General features: G+C 43.8%; 1 protein-coding gene across 4 annotated transcripts in view; it reads left to right on the forward strand.

The window, feature by feature from the left end:
• Positions 1-20,819, forward strand: part of LOC146856158 (hyaluronidase Eo Hy-1-like) — a 123,508-nt gene that overhangs the window by 35,545 nt on the left and 67,144 nt on the right. For 3 of the 4 annotated variants that reach the window (XM_085654204.1, XM_085654205.1, XM_085654203.1), the window contains one exon: positions 19,059-20,028. In XM_085654204.1, coding sequence (XP_085510330.1) covers positions 19,096-20,028 — 933 coding nt within the window. In that variant the 5' untranslated portion in view covers positions 19,059-19,095. Of the gene's footprint in view, positions 1-362; positions 470-19,058; positions 20,029-20,819 lie in introns of those variants that run through there. The other variant, XM_085654206.1, reaches the window with a different exon arrangement.

The raw sequence follows: 20,819 nt of genomic DNA on the forward strand, positions 1-20,819 counted from the left end.
AAGGGGGCAATCAATGAAAAAAAACAACGCTTAGTCACAAACTTCCAGGCGTTCTATTTAAGAGTTTAATTGAACTCGCTTCCCTTTCGTGCTCATGAGGAACCCTTTGAGAACTCCAGTCAGTGCTTAATGTGCTCATTATGAAGCCGGAGCTCTAATTGGCACACACGGCAATTAGTACTGAAGCGGAAGACACCGGAGCTGTTGTCCAGACAAATAATGGGGCATGTGTTTTCAGCTGTTTTTTCAAAGAGTTTGTGATAGCAAGAGATGCTCTCTGTGCTGGCTCTTGGGAGTTTTTGATTTATTAAGGACATCAAATTGTAAAGCTCTTCCTGAAGAAATGCAAGGGTTGTGGGCGCTGTACAAGTGACGCAGAAAGTCTACACGTCCGGAAGAAGCCTTTTCTGCATCTCGGAGCTCGACGTCAAGACGTCTGCACAAGAGGAAAGATTGTGCCAAATTTGGGGTATGTGTCAAAGTTTCTGCAGTTAACAATAGGTGTACGATTTGCTACCTTTGTGCACTATGTCTGTTAAGAGCTGTTATGTTACATTGTGTTATGCTGATCTGTATAGTGCACTGATCACCGAGAGGGTATCCAGGCGCTTGGGCAGGTGTGTAGATATGTGGCCCCCAAGGTGCTTATACGAAGAGCTAGGTCTTCAGCTTCTTGCAGAACTCAAGAAGTGAGGAGGAGGCTCTGGTGTATTGAAGGAGGTCGTTCCATGTCCTGGGTGCGATGTGGGAGAATCGGAGACCTCCTTTTCTGCTTTTGTGGAAGCGGGGAATGTGTGTGAGTAAGAGAGAGACAAGGCGTAGGTGTCTGGTTAGTTGGTGAAAGTGTATGCTGCTGTTCAGATATTCTGGTACTGTGTTGTGTAGGGCTTTGTATGTGTGCATGAAAAGTTTGAATTGGCTGTGCTTGTGAATGTTGAGCCAGAGAAGCATTTTGACGTGCTGTGTGATGTGGGTGCGGATTTGGAGGTCGTGGTCTGGATTCTGTGTACAGTTTGGAGATTCCGACATAGAATGTGTTGCTGTAGTTCAGCCTGCTGCTGATGAGTGAGAACTTAATTAAATGTTCACCATCAAATTATATGATTTGCCCTATACTCTTCTCCACTCCCTTAAAAAATTTCACTGGAGAACTTTTGCAAAGATGATCACTTCAGATTCATAATTTTTTGACATTTATCAACTGCACAAACTTTTGCATTTGTGACAAATTTCCAGCTGCAGAATGTTTTTGCGGGCCATTTTTCCCAGCAAAAACGTATTTCCAGAGAAATTCTCCCACAGGAACATAGGGGTAATTAATAGCGGTTTACCACCGAGGCTAAATATTTGCTGGACTTTTCACTTCTGTTTATCTAAAACTTAGGCAACTTTGTGAATTTATCAACGATGGCAAATAAAAAATAAATAAAAAAAGTGCTGGTGAAGGCTGACTTCTCTGATTTTGTATACCCCCAGTATTTACACTTTGCACCAATCACGAATTGGGTGGAAATTACACTTGGCTGGTTTTTACCCTTCCATTTACTACAAGCTATGATGTGGTAGTACAAAATAGTGCACATATTCGCTATGTAGGTGCAAAAATCCTTTGCACCTCTTATTCTCCATTATTAACATGAAATAAAGAATTGGGTGGTAAAAATCTGCACAATCTAAAATTATTCTGCAGTATTTTACCAAATTCCAGATGAATGTGTCTCTTCCTTGAGTTGGTAGTGCTGTGTCTACTGTTACTTCCACCACCCTTGGAATAGTCTTCATATCTGTTTCTTCTGTCCGCCTGTTCATCTGCGTCCGTCCATCTATCCCAATGAGCTGAGACTTGGAACCTCAAGGAGAACAATTCTTGAGGGACACAGAACATGGAGAAAGAGAACCTTAGCGATGACGCTAGTGGGAGAGGGAACTCACTGAGGTAGGGTACAGAGAGACTCTTCAAACTAAGTGTTGGTAAGCCAGGAAACATCCAACACAGCAAGACAGGAACACTGTACATGAGAACAGAAACAGTGCAGGAGAGGAGCAGACTAGTTCCAACTTCAAAGAGACAGCAAAACTAGAGCCCTGGCGCCCCGTTTCCATTAGATCCTAGATCAAGAATAATATACCCCAGATGAGAAGTAGAAGATCTACTAACAGTGCACTACAAGGTTTCTCTTGTTCAACCACCTACATTTATAAAGGCACAGGATGAATTGTTACTACACAACATCAGTTCCATACTTGATACAGGTTAATGGGAGGGTCTCATGACACCACCCCAAATCACGAAGCAGAGACAACCCTCTACACAATTAAAATTCACGTGGATTAGGTTGAGAGATTGAAAGACCCACCGACCTTTCGGAATCAACCTTGACAATAATCACAGCCTCCAAACCACCCGCACACTTCAGTGTCATTCGAGAAGGAAGTCCCCAGTGGAGAACCTCCGCTGACTAAATCTCCGCAGCAGTGACGTCTGCATGCCCCTATATAGGATGAGCAATTTTACCTACAATCTCTCCATGAACATTGATCTTGAGCAGGCCCAGTGTGATTTATGTCAACATAATTTCGTTTGTTATTTTATATTTTCTTTTAGTGCATCAAATTATTCATAATCCAACCTATACATTAGAGAACCTTTGTGCTAAAGCTACCTATGATGCTGCACAATTTCATAGCAGCTCTTGATACCTTATTTTGGAAGGGTGGAAACCTGTAGCTCTACCTAGTAAGCGATGAGATCAGTTTGTTGGAGGATCAGTTGTACAATAGGGATGCATGTTTACTGTGCAAACCCTCGTTTGGCTTCATAGCTTTAAGAGATATCCGCATCACACAGCAGTCATCCACATACTGTATTATCCAACGTTTGAGATAAGGGCTTAGTTCCTTCAGACATTTCATGTTCTCCTACAAATGTTCTAACATTTCAGCCTTCCTTACGAGTATGCCATATTTTTTCTAATTTCTTTGCAAACACAACTTTGCACAGGGATCGCAAGCACACGTTTTGTGGCAACTACCCCTTGCCTGCAATATTCAACAGGTAAAGTTCGGTAGGTCCAACCTACTGAAATTTAGTGGGAAAAATGCCTCATAAATAACTCGACATGTGGTTTCTGGTGTGCAAAGCATAAAAATCAGCATGTTATGTCCATTTTAAAGGGAAGAATTTGTAATAGGCAATAATAATCACACATTTTAAATTTCAATCCTGATTTTAAAGGTACCATAATTATCCTATCACCAGGCAGGCCTGTCCTAATGAGGGGCTTACTGGCCGATACATGATTTCAAAGCAGTGATATTTGCTAGCTCTGGAGAATCATTCCATGAGATCTTTTCTTAAAGGGCTTCGGGCTGGTGCCTCTATGGAGCATCTTCCCTCCACATTGACTGCTAGATCTTGACTTCACTGTTATGGGGAAGCCATTTAAGAAAGAGTGAGAGAAGGGCAATCTCGAAAAATCAATAGATGACCTTTCTGTGGACCTCCCTTCATGTGTGAAATCTTTAAATATGGCAGGCCACTCTATGAAGGACAAGAGGGGGTATGGCCTGCATCACCCTAGAAGTTGGTGACGCCAAACCAAACGCTACATTAGCCTAATATTCATTGCTCAAATGAATTATTTACATACGGCAATGTAAGGGCTGTCAAACTGAAATTTTGCAGCCACAGCTTTATGAAGTTAATCAAATTAATGATTCATGATTTAGAATTCCCCAGTGAAAGTTTTTTTGGGCAAGAGAACTGAGGGCCTCATTTATGAAAAGTGATGAATTGCGGCGTGAAAACAGCAATGCGTCGCTTTTCATGGCACCCTCCTTGCGACACCAATGATGCGCCATATTTACAGTATGACTCATCATGTCGCAAGGAGTTACAGATACGTCAGTATTTCTGACGTATCTGTAGGCGCAAAAAATGACGCATTGCTGAAGTGTGTCACAAAAGTGACGCAACTCTAGCAATGGGTCATTACACATGGGCAAAGGGCAACACAATTTCAAACCCAATGCAACATTGAGCTTAATGGGAATTTCTAGTTAAATGCAATACGTTACTTGATGGATTACTTTTCTAACCACAGGACTGGATCCTAGATTCTGTCCTGGGACATCTCCTGTAAACAGTTGAGTAAAAGCGTTTTGGTTACACTGGAGATTTTTAAAGAATATTATTGTATTTTAAAAGTTGACACTTTAGAAACTTTTTCACATAGAATCACCAATGTTATCCTATGGGAGGAAATTCACTTAGCAGGTAAGTAGTGTTATCGTTACTTTTTCTTATTCAGTGGTGGATCCTGCATCCAGCACTGGTTCATCTCCTGTAAACAGTTGAAAGAATGCGGTTAAGTCATACAGGTGATTTTTAAGGAATATTTTTAGTTTGTGAAAATCGACACAGAAACTTTTCTGGTGATAACCAGACAATGGATTCCTATGGAAGGAAATACATGTTACTGGTAAGTACGGTAGAATTACTTTTCAGGGTCAGTGTTGGGCTAAAAGATGCAGCACTGGGTTCTCTCCTGATAACAGGTGAGTAAATCGGAATTCGTTGTTCGGATGATTTTAGGTGAATATTTTAAAGTTCCAAAACTCCACACAAAAGAATTTCCAAGTGAAACCAGTCAATGTTAGCCTATGGAAGGAAATTCAAGTTACTGGTAAGTACGGTTAGAATTACTTTTCAGGATCAGTACTGGGCTCAAAGATGCAGCACTCATGTCTCTCCTGATAACAGGTGAGTAAATCGGAATTCGTAGTTCGGCTGATTTTAGAGAAATATTTTAAAGTTCCAAAACTTGACACTTAGAAGAATTTCCAAGTGAAGCAAATCAATGTTAGCCTATGGAAGGAAATTCAAGTTACTGGTAAGTACAGTTAGAATTACTTTTCAGGATCAGTACTGGGGTCAAAGATGCAGCACTGAGGTCTCTCCTGATAACAGGTGAGTAAATCGGAATTCGTAGTTCGGCTGATTTTACTTTGGTCCAGTATATCTAGAGCCACTTTCCCTTTTTACAACACTCTACAACACAGCTCCGTGGCGCTTACTGGAGGTACCTGGTGAGCTAGTTGGCCCCCAGGGACCCTCAGGATTGACAAGGAATTAATTCCCCAACTTAAACCGTGCCACAGGATGTGTTTGCACACATGTGAACTCAGGCCCCGCACCCTCCCTTCACCACTGTGCAAACGCGCCCTGTGGCGCGTTTTAAGTTGGGGGATTAACTCCCCTGAATACTGAGGGTTCCTGGGGTGCAACTAGCCCACCAGCTACCTCCAGTAAGTGCAGAGAGGTGTAAAAAGGGGCATGACCTCAGACCACCTCTCTGCAACGCAGCCCCCTGGCGTATACTGGAGGTTTCTGGTGGGCTAGTTGGCCCCCAGGGACCCCCAGTATTCAAGGGGAATTCGTTCCCCCCTCTGCAAATGTGCCAGGGGGCGCGTTTGCAGAGTGCTACAAGAAGGGGACATGGCGATGCCGGTCTTTTTCTTTCTTTTTTTTGTTTAAGAAGGGGGGTTGTGTGGCCCCCCTTCTTTTCCTATTATTTTGGCCCTGGGGCCCCCTATTTTTTTTAAAAATAAATTCGGCCCCCCTCCCAAGGCAATAATCGACCCTGGGGACCCCATCCCCCGGGGTATGGCCCTTTAAAAAAAAATTGTTGCGCATATAGGAGGGGAGCTGCCTTGCTCCCCTCCTTAGGTCATTTATGGCCCCGGGGACCCCATCCCCCGGGGCCGGCCTTTTTTCATTTTTATTTTTAGAAACAAAATTATATGTTGGCTAGGGGGCGCGTGGCCCCCATCCCGGGCCACTTGTAGCCCCGGGGACCCCATCACCCGGGCTGGCCCTCTCCGTTGGGGACCGTGGGGGGTCCCCAATCCCCCCACGGTCCCGCCGGCTCCCCGCCTCCTGCGGGTGCCGGCATTGCTTTTCCACACTGGGAGCTGCTAAGATGCAGCTCCCCCTGTGGAAAAGCAATTTGCTTTGCTATTTGGAAGAGAGAGCAGGTTTCCTGCTCTTTCTTCCAAATAGCAAAGCAGTTTGCTATGACAGCTTCGCGGCTCCCGCCCTGCCATAGCAAACTACAGTGTCCCAGGAGTGGGCACCCCGGGACACTGCAGGAGCCGGCCCTGGGGGGTGACGGTCCCCAGGGCCTCAACAAGGCTCCAGGAGGAGGGCCATGTGGCCCCCCTCCCATATTTTACAAACCCCCGGGGGTGGTGGTCCCCATTTGAATATTTAGTGCCCCGGGGAGGTGGTGGTCCCTGGGGCGTGTGGGGGGGGGGGGCTTGAGCCCCCCCCACACAGGGTATTTATTTATTTAAAAAATGCCCCGGGGGTGGCGGTCCCCGGGGCTGCGGGGGGGCTGTGTGCCCCCCGCAATGGTAATAAAGTCGCGCCCGGGGGGTGGCGGTCCCCAGGGCTCAAGGGGTCCTTAAAGGCCCTCCCACATTAAACTATTACGCCCCAGGGGGTGGCAGTCACCGGGGCTGCGGGGGGCCATGTGCCACCCCGCAATTATTCATACTTTGCCCCGGGGGTGGCGGTCCCCGGGGCAGTGTGGGGGAAATAGGGCCCTCCCACACTTTATTTTTATCATGCCCCTGGGATTTGGCCCCCCCCGGGGGCTAATTAGCATTGATCGGCAGGATCAGCGCAACCTGCGTGGATTTTGCCGATTTAAAAAAATAAATAAAATGTTTTGGGCCTTGGGGTCCTAGTGGGACCCCCTGAGCAGGCCTAGGGGGTCATGGTGTTTCTACCTTGCCCCCTTTTCGCATTTTGTGCATTTTTTAATTAGGTTTCTTGTGCCTCGTTTCTACTGAGGAACAAGATGGCTGCAAACACTTCCTGATTTGGAGTGTTGATAACCAATTAGAATACAGCTCGTGCACGGCAGGGTGCGCGGATCCAGCGCGGCCATAGATATATATGTGATTTTGATTTTGATTTTCTCAGGAACTACTGAATGGATTTACACCATTTAAGCAAAAGGCATGACTCTGAACCAAGGTCTACCTTTCTGCCAAATTTGGTGTAATTCCGTTCAGCAGTTCGGGCTGTAGCTGTGACTAACTGTCCCTATGGAAAATTGCATGGGGAAAACAGGTTTTGGGACCCCCCTTTTTCTCGGCCCCCGCTTGACGAATCACCCCGAGACTTTCAGGATAGGAGCAGACCGGAGCGGGCCACGAGTTTTGAAAATTTCACGAAGATTCGTCAACCGGCGCCAAAGTTATTCCAAATAGAATGTTGCGGATTTCCTATGGATAATAGGTCCTAACTATAACTACCTACTGGTAGGTAATATATATATACATACATACATATTCATGGCTGGCTTCAGGATGGTTCGATTGGTGCCTCGGCACATGGTGGTGTACTTGGGGGACTTGTGTTTGGAAATAACTTATGGGTTTAAAAGCACGTACCACAGGGTTCCTTGTGCGTCCAACAGTTTTCAGACAAAAACAAAAATGTCAAGATAACTCTGGTGATTAGTGTTATTCCTGGAGATTGCGTAGTGGCAGTTTGACTCCATAAAGTAGCACAGTGTGTTAATATGTCTGCTGCAAAGAATGTGTACCATGCAGATCACAGTACTGTATTTTATGTGGATAGCTCAGTTCATAAATTACTACCCTAATATAGCACAGTGGCCTATGAATTGTCATTAAAGAGCTGCAGGCAAACTGGATGGTATAGGTTAGAACAATATGTTTTTTCGTCAGTCTTTCATTATCCTAATGTTTCTAAAACGGGTGTGTTTGGGTAGAAATACATTCGTATTAGTAAAGCCAACACCAACCACTGTGGTATGTTTGTTTTAAATCCTGAGATTGTGCTTCTCCAGACCAAGCACTCTTAAAATATTCTGTCTACCAGTATGGATGGCATGGGAATCCTACACCTTGTAATCCGAATTGTTTTTGTAACATTTACTATAGGCTGGTTTACACGCATATTATTTATTGACTCTGTATAATGTGTTTGTGAAGTAAAGTGCTCTGGCACCCTACCTTGGTATGAGTAGTGTTATAAAACTAATGAGATACATGTGAGAGAGTGGCTAGGGAGAGACGTGGGGCTCTGTTGGAGGGTGGTAGTGAGGGAATCTGTAGAAAAGGAGGTCATGGGGGGGCTCCAAAAAGAATGTTGCACCGGGTGCCACCAGCGCTAAAGCTGGCCCTGTAAATATATATATATATATATATATATATTCACTTAAAAAACCATAGGTTTCACACATGTTATAGTTAGGTGGATATTTCTCTCGTAAAAAAACAATGAAATTCCCCCGTTATAGTTAGTTCAGATAACTATAACTCGCGCGACCGCAATCCACTGCTGATGACGTCACATATTACATCACTCATGACATGCTCAGTGGCATCACTCATGACATCACTGATGACATCATCCTTGTGATAGAGTGGCGGCCGCGCGAGTTATAGTTATCTGAACTAACTATAACGGGGGAATTTCATTGGTTTTTTACGAGAGAAATATCCACCTAACTATAACATGTGTGAAACCTATGGTTTTTTAAGTGAATTTGCAAGGTTTTTTAAATGCTAATTCCTAACTATAACGTGTGTGAAACCTATGGTTTTTTCAGTGAATTTGTACGTTTTTTTAAATGCTAAGTTATGTATGTATTATTTTTTTTTTTTTATATATTTATTTTACAATAAACTAGGTATTAAATTTTTTTTTAAAAAAAATATTCTTTTTTGGGGGTTTTTCACCGTGCGCCCACGGTGCGCGCACCCCTACGATATAAAAAAAAAAAATTAAAATGTTTTTTTCTGCCTTCGGGGTCCTTCAGAGACCCCCTGACAAAGGCTAGGGGGTCAGGAACTCTCTACCCTGCCCCCTTTTCACATTCGCCACCTTCCTTTTTCACTCTCGCACTGAAAACAAACAAAATGGCGGCCGACACTTCCTGATTTCGACCGATTCGAACGTTGACTAACATGTAACCACCAATCAGAATTACGCTCGCTCACGTTAGGGTGCTCGCACGGTGCTCGCACGGTGCGCACACAGTGCGCGGCTATAGATATGTATGTGCTTTTAACTGCAATGTTCTCAGGAACTACTGAACAGATTGACTCCATATATGCAAAAGGCACATCCCTGAGCTGAGGACTACCTCTCTACCAAATTTCAAGTAATTCTGTTCAGCCGTTCGGGCTGTACCTTGGACTAAAGGTCCCTATGGAAAATTGCATGGGGAAAACGCGTTTTGGGACCCCCCTTTTTTCTCAGCCCCCGCTTGACGAATCCCCCCAAGACTTTCAGGGTAGGAGCGGAGCGGAGCGACCCACCTATTTTGAAAATTTCGCGAGGATTCGTCAACCGGCGCCAAAGTTATTCCAAATAGAATGTTGCGGATTTCCTATGGAAACACGGTCCTAACTACAACTATCTACTGGCGACCGCCAGTAGATAATATATATATATATATATATATATATATTCACAGAAAAAACCATAGGTTTTAGGCACGTTATAGTTAGGAATTAGCATTTAAAAAACCTCAGAAATTCACTGAAAAAAACATAGGTTTCAGGGGTGTTATAGTTAGCTGGACTTTTCACTTGTACCAAACCATTGAAATTCCCCCGTTATAGTTAGTTCAGCTAACTATAACTCGCGCGCCCGCAATGCACTGCTGATGACGTCACATATTACATCACTCATGACATGGTCAGTGACATGACTCATGACATCACTGATGACATCATTCAGTGAATGTGTGTTTTTCTGAAAATTAAATATGTTTTATATATGTATATCTCAAGGTCGATGGAAGAATAAATGGGTATATAAGTGTCTAAATGGATGATTTGTTTTTGAAAAATTGATTGTGTAACTGATTAAGTGTATCATAGTGAATATATGGCTTAGTGAGTAATGTTTAAATATGTAAATATCTGTATCAGTCTCTCACTTTGTGTATAAGTGGCTGCATGGGTTGGTGAGTAGCTACATGGGTGTCTATATAGGTTATTAGTTGGTTTTTTGAGTATCAGTCTGAGTGTCTGCATGGTTCGGTGGGGGGTATTACGTAGTGCATAGGTGCATGAATGAGTGACTCACTGTTTGTATGTGTTGAAGACAGCATGTGTGCAGGACTGCATGGGTGGATGAGTGTGTGTATGGGTGTGTTAGTGAGTGAATGACTGTCTCAATAGTGTCTTTATGAGTAACTACATATGTTTTAAACTAGTATATGTGACTATTGGTGTATATAAGTGAGTATATGTGAGAGTGAGAGATTGAAAGAGTTCCTGTATGAATAAGTATGTGTTTCTATAAGTGATTTTTTAAAAGACTAAGTATTTATAAGTTTCCGTAGAAGTAAGTGTGGTTGTGTATGTATAACTGTATATGCAAGTAAATGTATGTTTGATTCTTTATTAGCATGAGTGACTATGTGTGTGAGTAACTCTATGGATGAGTGGCATTGTGTAACAGGATGTATGGGTGTATGAGTACATATGATGAGTGAGTACATGTATGAGTGACTGTATAGGACTGTTGGTGAATGAGTGGATGTGTATGTGGATCTTAGAATTACTGAAGAGGTTGTTGTAACTGGTATTGGTATGTCCATTGTTTTGAAAATTTTAGTCTCTATTTTTGAATGTGTGTATCACAGGTTATATTAGGGTGAGAGGAGGTCTGCCACTCTATCACAAGGATGATGTCATCAGTGATGTCATCAGTGATGTCATTTGAGATGTCATCAGTGATGTCATGAGTGATGTCACTGACCATGTCATGAGTGATGTAATATGTGACGTCATCAGCAGTGCATTGCGGGCGCGCGAGTTATAGTTAGCTGAACTAACTATAACGGGGGAATTTCAATGGTTTTGTACAAGTGAAAAGTCCAGCTAACTATAACACCCCTGAAACCTATGTTTTTTTCAGTGAATTTCTAAGGTTTTTTAAATGCTAATTCCTAACTATAACGTGCCTGAAACCTATGGTTTTTTCTGTGAATTTCAAAGGTTTTTTAAATGCTAATTTCTAACTATGCCTACAGAGATAGGACATGTGAAGAAAGAAGAAAAAATGCACAGAAAGAAAAAAAAGAAGTGCAGAAAGAAGCAGCAGAAGTCCTCAAAGATGAAGAAAAGTGCAGGAAGAAGGATAACGTGCAGAAAGAACAAAAAGAAGAGCAGAAAGAAGCCTTGTTGCAAAATCATCCTGTACCCTCAACTTTTTCAGACGGATAATGGTGGTAACTGAGTCTGACTAACCAGTCCTAGAGCCAGTGCTATGTTAAAAGACACTTAGAATACAGTGAAAACACCTACATACACTAGGGAACATTATGCGTTGGGGTCCCCCTGTTATTAGCATGACCTCGTCTGTAAGCCCCTAGTATATAATAGGGCATGGGGATTAAAACTACCTCTTAAAACAGGCCACAGGGCGTTTTTGCACACGTTAACTCAGGCCCCGTCCCCTCCCTTCACCACTGTGTAAACACGCCCTGTGTCCGTTTTTAGTTGGGAGATTAAGTTCATTTGAATCCTGAGGGTCCCTAGGGTCCAACTAGCCCACTAGGTACCTCCAGTAAGTGCCACAGAGCTGCGTTGTAGAGAGGTGTAAAAAGTGGCACGGCCTGGACCACCTCTCTGCAATGCAGCTCAGTGGCGCTTACTGGAAGCACTTGATGGGCTATTTAGCCCCCAGGTGCCCTCAGTATTGAAGGGAAATTATATCCCCAATTTAAAACGTGCCATAGTGCGTGTTTGCACACGTCACCTCAGGCCCCGTCCCCTCCCTTCACCACTGGTGTTCTAAGTTGAGAGATTAAGTCCCCTTGAATCCTAAGGGTCCCTAGGGTCAAACTAGACCACTAGGTACCTCCAGTAAGCGCCACAGAGCTGCGTTGCAGAGAGGTGTAAAAAGGGGCTTGGCCTCAGAACACCTGTCTGCAGCGCAGCTCCCTGGCGCATACTGGAGATGCCTGTTGGGCTAGTTGGCCCTCAGGGACCCTCAGTATTGAAGAGGAATTAATTCCCCAACTTACAACTTGCCAGGAGGCGCGTTTGCAGAGTGCTGCAAGGAGGGGGCGTGGCCTCCGGCACGATGCCAGTCTTTTATTTATTTTAATTTTTTAAGAAGGGGGGCTGTGTGGTTCCCATTCTTATTCTAATTTATTGGCCCTGATGACCCCATCCTCCAGGGCCTGTCTCCTAATATATTTTTTTGACCCCAATCCCCAGGGCCGGCCACTGATTTTTATTATTTTTAAAAAATATATATTTATAGACACACCTAGGACATGCTGGACAAACCGTACGTACCGACCACCATGACGATTTGCGTGATATTCATTAAAAGGCGACTATGCATACAATGAATCCAAGTGGAATGTATTTACACCACTAGTGAAGCTCTGACATGTCTGATGCCCTACCATGCCTAATCCCGGTAGACGCCCTTGTCGTTTATTTATACAAACATGGGTAGCTATTGACGGGCACATTTAATACACATGCACACCAAGCCATTCAAAGGGGATTTGACAAAAATTCGACCAAAACTATGCAAGAAACCCCCCTCACGGTTAATAAAACACACATCCACTGCCGGATGTGTAATACTTTTTATTTTACTCTCTGGAAAGGGGACGAACATCCCTTGAGAGTCACAGCGCGCTCCTGGCAGAGCCCAATGCTGTGTTACACCCACCATTGCCTGCTGAGTGCCACACACCTCTGTGTTGTATTCCACTAGCTAGTGCATATGCTATGACACTCTCTAGCCCATGTGCACTGTAACACCACCCCGTGAATATGTCATGCCACACTTGTCTTCGCACGGGTTATATTGCCCCATCTAACGTGCCTTCCTCGATGCCTATGTTATAACGCACAGTGCTATGCCATACATATTACAATCTGGGATCCATTTCTTTGTCACAGTGCATATGCAACGTTACACTCCCCAGCACATATTTTATATTAAAACTTTAGAGACTAGTTCGGTTACACAACACTGCCCTGTGCATATTGCACTCCAAGGCGCATATCGCATAGCACGCGCTAGTGCCTGTGCTATCTCGCGCTCTCCAATGAATCTGTCATTGCGCACAATGTATTGTATATTATATTTCACGCCCGGTTCATCTTATATCACACTTTTTGGTGCATAGTTTATACCATACACTATATCTAGTTTTCATTTTCAATCGTGCTCTCAGGACTATGTTCTATATAACACTGTGTTCACCTACCCTTTTCACGGGCATTACATTTTGCGATCGGGGGTGGAGGGTCAGGGGGTGTTTCTGCCAAGTGAGCCCGGATTCACAGTCACAAACGTCCTCTTCTTCCTGAATAAAAGTCAGATTATGCTGCATACTTGTTCATATTTTAAGTAGTTCGCACAGACACACGTTTTAAAAACAATAAAGTTCCTAATACCCGCCTTCTCTGAACAGTTAGCTTGCTGCCCCATCCCCCTCCTCCCTATCCTCTGTTGTGTGAATCCATGGACTAGCCTCCTCCCTCCTGCCATGCATGGTCTGATGTGCTGCCACTGCCCTCAATTTAGTATGATGTAGCAGTCCACTCCTCCTGCCCTCCATTGCCCAATTCTATGCCCCATCATTGACCTCCTGCTTAAACTCTGTGCTTAGCTTGCTGCCCCTATTCTCCTTCCCCCTGCCCTCCGATGTCCTTGTGCATGCCCCTGCTCCATCCTTTTTGCCCACCATGTTCCATGGACCTGCCACTCCTATCTACTCTGAGTGTTCTGTTGAGCTGCCACTCCCCTCCCACCTGCCTAGCATTGTCAGATGACTGTAACCTGTCCCTGCCACCTCCACCCTGCCTGTCCACATGCCATGCCCCTATCCTCTTCCTCCTGTCCTACATGGTCTATTGTACTGCCACACCCTTCTGCCCTCCCTGGTCTGTTGTGCTGCAACTGCTTCTCCTGCCTGCCCCGTGCGGTCTGTTGTGAGGCCCCTTCCCCTGAACTTTCTTGTCTGTGCACAGGTCCTGACCCTCCCTTCTATCCTCCATCGTCCTTTGTGCATGCCCCGGCACCCTCCTTCTTGCCCATCATAGCCATTGTGCTGCCACCAACCCTCCCACTTGCCATGCATGGTCTTCTGTGCTGCCGTGGCCCCTCCCACCTTCCCTGTGTGGTCAGTTAGCTGCCCCTGACCCCCTCCCACCTTCCCTCCATGGTCTGTGTGTATGCCATCACAGTCTCACTGTTGCTCTTCATGGTGTGTCTTGCTTCTAGTGCCCATCCTGCCTGACCTCCATGGCTATCTTGCTGCTCCTGCCCTGCCCCCTTGCCCCCAGCCCTCTGTTTACATGTGCAGACCCCTACTTCCTCCCTCCTGGCTTGTCTGTTCCATTGTAATGCCCCTGATCCGTCCCTCCTGCCCTTTATGGTCTGTTAATGTTATGCTGCAGCTTTCTCTCCTGTCTGTCCATTATGGTCAGCTAGCTACCATTGCCTCTTGCCCCTCTGTTCTCTGTTGTCCATGTGCATGGTCTTGTCCCCTCCATCTTGCTTTCTATGGATTGTTGTGCTGCACTCCCATCCTGCATGCCCTGTGTGGTGTATTGTGCTGCTGCAAACCCTGATGCCTGCCCTGCAGGGTCAGTTTGGTGCACCTCTCCATGTCCCTCCTGTCCTCTGTTATCCAAGTCCATGTCCCTACCCCATTTCCTTCCATGATCCAATGTACCATACTTGCGAACATTTTGAACTTGGTAAGAGGGAGATTTTGAAAAAACAACTGGGGTATTGATTTTCCCCTTTGAGTTACATTGAAAAAGAGGAGATTGTAGAAAGGAGACAGATCAAATAAAGCCCATTTGAGCTTAAAAACATTGGACGTTTCCTGGCTGAATTGGGTCTGTTGGCATGTATGGTTGTACTACCATTGCCTCTTCCTTCTGCCCACAATGGTCTATTACATTGCCACAGCCTCTCTTGCAAGTCCTGTATTGTTGGTTTGTTGCCCCTGCCCCCCTTTCCACTGTCCTCCATAGTCTGTTGTGCTGCCACGGCCCTTCCTGCCTGCTCAGTGTGGTTAAATTGTTGCCTTTGCACCCTCCTACCTGCCTTCAATTTTCAGAGTCCGTGCCCCTGGCCTCTGCCTCTCAACAGTATCCTAATGAACAACTAGATTGCTAACATTCTATATTTATTACAAAAGTGTGGAACGCCTGACGTCATCTTGATGTAATCAAAACTGTAATACCTAGAGCATTTCCTTTAGAAATTACATATATGAGAGGGTCTTATTGGCATCAAAATTATGGTTAGTGCTCTAAAAGACTAAAATAAGGACATATTTTCTAAGTTTTCAAATAGCGACAAAGCACTTTTAAAATATTTGTTATCTTTATGTTTTTTTATCCAGTTGACCACTTGATTAAATGTTGCACTTAGGGGAGAGGATGTGGTGTTACTTCCAGAACTGCAGACTTTGCAACTGGGGAACCAGGTTGGAGTTTCTGCTTCAGCTCGACATTCTGTGATTCTGGTCAAATCACTTAGTCTCCCCATGTCTACAACCAAAATGAATTTGTTCTTGTGTGATGTAACCAATGCTCATGTAAAGCACTCCAATACCTGACAAGTCTGCACTATATAACACTGCAAAAACACAAAATAATAAGTGTTTTGCACACTTCTGTCATTGGGCTATATTTGGGCTACATCTGGGTGATTTTGGGCTACATTTGGGCTCTTTTGTCTCCGGTGGCCATCTTGGGAGATTTATTTGTTATGAAGTTTCCTAATTTCCTCATGTATTGCAGTCTCCTCAGTAGGAAATGCTTTCAGTTTTTTACTTTGATTCCATCATGAAGGTATTCAGATATGTCACACATTTGCCATAAATTCTGAATGTTAGCACTCTAGTTGCTCATTAGATCACTGTAGTAAAACTACTGTTCACCATGGAAGTCTGCTCCTGGTATTAAAAGTGCATGTTTCAGTCTGCATGTCAGAATTTTTTAATGAAATAGAAGAGGATTTGAGAAGTCACTCAAAATGTGCCCTCATTTTCTTTCTTCAGCATTAATCATAATTTCTATGGCAAAATGAACCCCCTCATTGTGTTCCTTTTTAAATTAAATGTTTTAAGTGTTACCAGTTTATTCCAATCAAGATGGCTTCAGGTGTGCCATACTTTTGTCATAATGAAGACAGTAAGCGCTCTAGTTGTTTTTAAGAACACTCTGGGACAATCTGTCATTGGGCTATACTTGGGCTACATCTGGGTGATATTTGGGCTACATTTGGGCTCTTTTGTCTCTGGTGGCCATCTTGGGAGACTTATTTGTTATGAAGTTTCCTAATTTCCTCATTTACTGCAGTCTCCTCAGTAGGAAATACTTTCAGTTTTTTACTTTGATTCCATCAAGAAGGCATTCAGATGTGTCACACATTTGCCATAAATTCAGAATGTTAGCACTCTTTTTGCTCATTAGATCACTGTAGTAAAGCTACTGCTCACCAGGGAAAACTGCTGCTGGTATTGAAAGTGCATGTTTCAGTCTGCATGTCAGAATTTTTTCATGAAATAGAAGAGGATTTGAGAAGTCACTCAAAATGTGCCCTAATTTTTTTTTCTGCAGCACTAATCATACTTTTTATGGAAAAATGAACCCCCTCATTTTGTTCCTTTTTAAATTAAATGTTTTAAGAGTTACCACTTTAATCCAAGCAAGATGGCTTCAGGTGTGCCATACGTTTATCATAAGTAGGACTGTTAGCGCTCTAGTTGTTCTTTGGAACACTCTGGGAAGCTGCAGTAGAACACAAAGGAATCAACTGACAGTCTCTGCCCTTGTTGGATGTACGTGTTTTACTGAGAATGTCAGACTTCATTCTCACATGACTGAGAAAGATGATGTGAATTTACAGAAAATAAGCTCTCAGTTTAGCTTATAGATCACCTTCCAAACCTCTGTGGGAAAAGCATTAGAAAATATTTTTCTCTCAATCATGATATCCCAGCAGAAGGCTTTTTCACATGGTGAAATCACCTTAGAACATACCACAATTCCTAAAATGAGTATGGTACCATCAACAAATGATTTATAATGTAACTAAAGTCTTAAAACCTTCTATTAACTGCAATGCTTTTTAAGGAGGTGCTATCATGTATATTGGTCCCAAGATGGCTGCCAACACTTCTTGGATGAAGTGCTGACAGCCAATCAGATCTCAGGATGAGATGTGTGGTTAGGCTCCGCCCACATATATATATGATTTTACTTTTGATTTTCTCAGGAACTACTGAACAGATTGACACCAGACCTGCAAAAGGCACATCCCTGAGCTGAGGACTACCTCTCTGCCAAATTTCAAGTAATTCTGTTCAGCCGTTCGGGCTGTACCTTGGACTAAAGGTCCCTATGGAAAATTGCATGGGGAAAACGCGTTTTGGGACCCCCCTTTTTTCTCAGCCACCGCTTGACGAATCCCCCCGAGACTTTCAGGATAGGAGCGGAGCGCCCCACCTATTTTGAAACTTTCGCGAGGATTCGTCAACCGGCGCCAAAGTTATTCCAAATAGAATGTTGCGGATTTCCTATGGAAACATGGTCCTAACTATAACTATCTACTGGCGACCGCCAGTAGATAATATATATATATATATATATATATATATATACAATATCATCAACAGAAAAAGAAGCAAAAGGGGGAAAACAAGTCAGACCGCCCCCCACTCAACACATTATCAACAACCAGGACCTTACTCAATGGACAGATACCCTCAACTACCAGACCCTAGAGGGGTCTATGATATTTTTTAACGACTCCCCCAATGGTGTGGTTTACTACCGCTAATTCTAGTTTCTATATGTCTAATTTGGAACACAATGCCACTACACTGCAGCAAAAAAATTCCCACACGAATTTGATTAGAAAAGATTAGAAAAAATGTGGGAATGGTGAGAAAGCACCTCACGGTAGTAACACCAGTGGGGGCTTGCTAGTTGGTACTTGCTAGCACACCCACTTATCATCATCAGTTGCTTTCTCACCATGAAAGGATAATGTTTTCCAACGTGAATTTTCTCAAAAGTGAAGGAAAGAAACAGTGAACGAAAAGTAGAGTATGCACTGTATGTGCTAATGTCACTCAAGTGCCCTGCTGGTCCCCGTGAGAAAGGAAATAAATTGCAATGCAAAGCGTTTGGACATAACAATGAGTTGAACTATTTTTTAACTGAGGTCGCTCACAGCACTGAATAAAGCTAAATCTAGCCAGAGAGTAGGATCTCATTTTTAATGTTGGGAATTGCATTTCATTTCCTTTCTCACAGGGACCAGCAGGGCACTTGAGTGACATTAGCTCATACAGTACATACTCCACTTTTCTTTCACTGTTTCTTTCCTTCACTTTTGGAAAAATTCATGTCGGAACACATTTTCCTATCATGGTGAGAAAGCAACCGATGATGATAAGTGGGTGTGCTAGCGAGTACCAACTAGCAAGCCCCCCTTGGTGTTACTACTGTGAGGTGCTTTCTCGCCATTCTCACATTTTTCCTAATCTTTTCTAATCAAATTCTTGTGGGAATTGTTACACTTCAGTGTAGTGACATTGTGTTACAAATTGGACATATAGACACTTGAATTAGCGGTAGTAAACCGTACCATTAGGGGAGTCGTTAGAAAATATCATGAACTACAATATCAACCAAAGTCACAATGATAGAAGCTCCCATGACTCACACTGAGCCCTGAGCAGAGAGACCTTCAGTGCATGCCTTCTGGAATCAACCAGTGTCATGGGAAATAGCAACCATCTATGCATGAGCTCTTTCCCTCTTCTCGTCATTGGCGAGGTTTCTTCAGGCAGCATTAACAGTCTGACTAGTAGCCCAGAGATGTGCACCTTGATCACTCTATTTCTTTTGACTAGAGTGAAATGGCTTTTGTGGCACTGTTTCATTTTAAGGGGCTCGGCTTGAGATTCAAACATATGTGACTTTTCTTTTTTCTTTCTTAGGACTCCTTTAGCACTACCCGGACACAAACGGTACACAATGTGCACACAGTTCAGCAAGTCCTGCCTCAGTGGCTTGGCAGTTGCAATGCTGTCTATCCTGGCAATGGGGCAACAAGTCAAGCAGGCAAAATCTCCCCTGCTGCTGCACAAGCCATTCATTGTTGTCTGGAATGCACCCACCGAACAGTGCCGACTGCGCTACAAGATCGATCTGGACCTCGGCGTGTTCGACATTGTGGCCAATACTAATGAGACTTTAAGTGGCTCCAATGTTACCATATTCTATCATACACACTTGGGGTACTACCCCTATTTTACAGATCATGGCTATCCCATCAATGGAGGGGTGCCTCAGAATGAGAGCCTCACAAAACACCTCCATAAGGCCAAGTCTGATTTTGACACTTACATCCCCTTTAAAAACTTCCAAGGCCTTGGTGTCATTGACTGGGAGAACTGGAGACCCCAGTGGGATAGAAACTGGGGCACAAAGACCATTTATAGGAACAAGTCCGAAGAACTGGTCAGGAAACATCACCCGCATTGGTCAGAAGCCAAAATACGGCAAGCGGCCAAGGCAGAATTTGAGGACGCTGGGAGAGGCTTTATGAATAATACCGTTCTCCTGGCTCAGCACGTGCGGCCCAATGGACTATGGGGATACTACCTCTTCCCGGACTGCTACAACTATGACTACAAGGAACATCCAGATACATACACGGGTCGATGCCCCGACATTGAGGCTGCACGCAATGATCTGCTCCTGTGGCTCTGGAGTGCAAGCAGCGCTCTCTACCCTTCCATCTACCTCGATTACATCCTGAAGTCAAGCCCAAATGCACTCAAGTTTGTCCACCACCGTGTAAATGAAGCGATGCGAGTGGCGTCCATGGCGAGGAGCAACTATGCAATACCTGTGTTTGTCTACTCAAGACCGTTTTACTCGTATACGTTTCATGTGTTGTCAGAGGTAAGCGGTGTGTGCAAAGAGCACATGTGCATTTTACTCTCTTTAAACAGTTTATTCTTTAATTGCTCTCTTTATATGTATTGCGTAGATTAACCACATTGTTTCCAAAACGTCGCTTTCAAAGGATGTTTAGTCAATTTTCTATGCTTTAAATGTTCAAAATGTGTCTTTCACACCATATTCTAAGGGCTCTGTGGGGAGTGCTTTAAATGGAAATACAGAAGCACTGATACTCACTATTCAGAGTACCTGTTTGCTCCTAAGAAGTGGCAGCACTATCCCATTAAATGTATTATAGCAGAGCTGAAAAGTGCAGGTACCCTCTCTTTCAAATTAAAGAAGTGCTGGTGCTCAGTACCAGACAGTACCAGCCCATTTAAAGCACTGTGTGTGGGTAACTTACACTGATATGAAATGAGAAGAGAGCAGTAACACCAACACCCTCAGCTGTGGCTTACTCTACACAGTGCACAGCAAAAACCAGGATCCAGATGAGAGAGCCTGCACCTCCAGAGCAAACAAACGTGTAGGCCATTTAGGCTACAAATTGTGCAGACTGATACTCCCTGTAATGCCAAATAGGCACTTGTTCCTGCAGCAAGCACGTATTTGAAAGAGGGTGTCCCTCTTTTTCATGTGTGTTACCCCAGGCAAATGAAGGAATCCTTTTTTATTTCGTCCTTAAATCTGCTATATATTACTGAAATATTTGGAGAGGTAAATAAAGTACTAGGAGTGCACTAAATGAGGTTCAATCAGGTGATTTTGCACATATTGTGCCACACTGTCAT

The sequence above is a fragment of the Triturus cristatus genome, chromosome 4_1, assembly GCF_964204655.1.
Source record: "Triturus cristatus chromosome 4_1, aTriCri1.1, whole genome shotgun sequence".
Taxonomy (NCBI): Eukaryota; Metazoa; Chordata; class Amphibia; order Caudata; family Salamandridae; genus Triturus; species Triturus cristatus.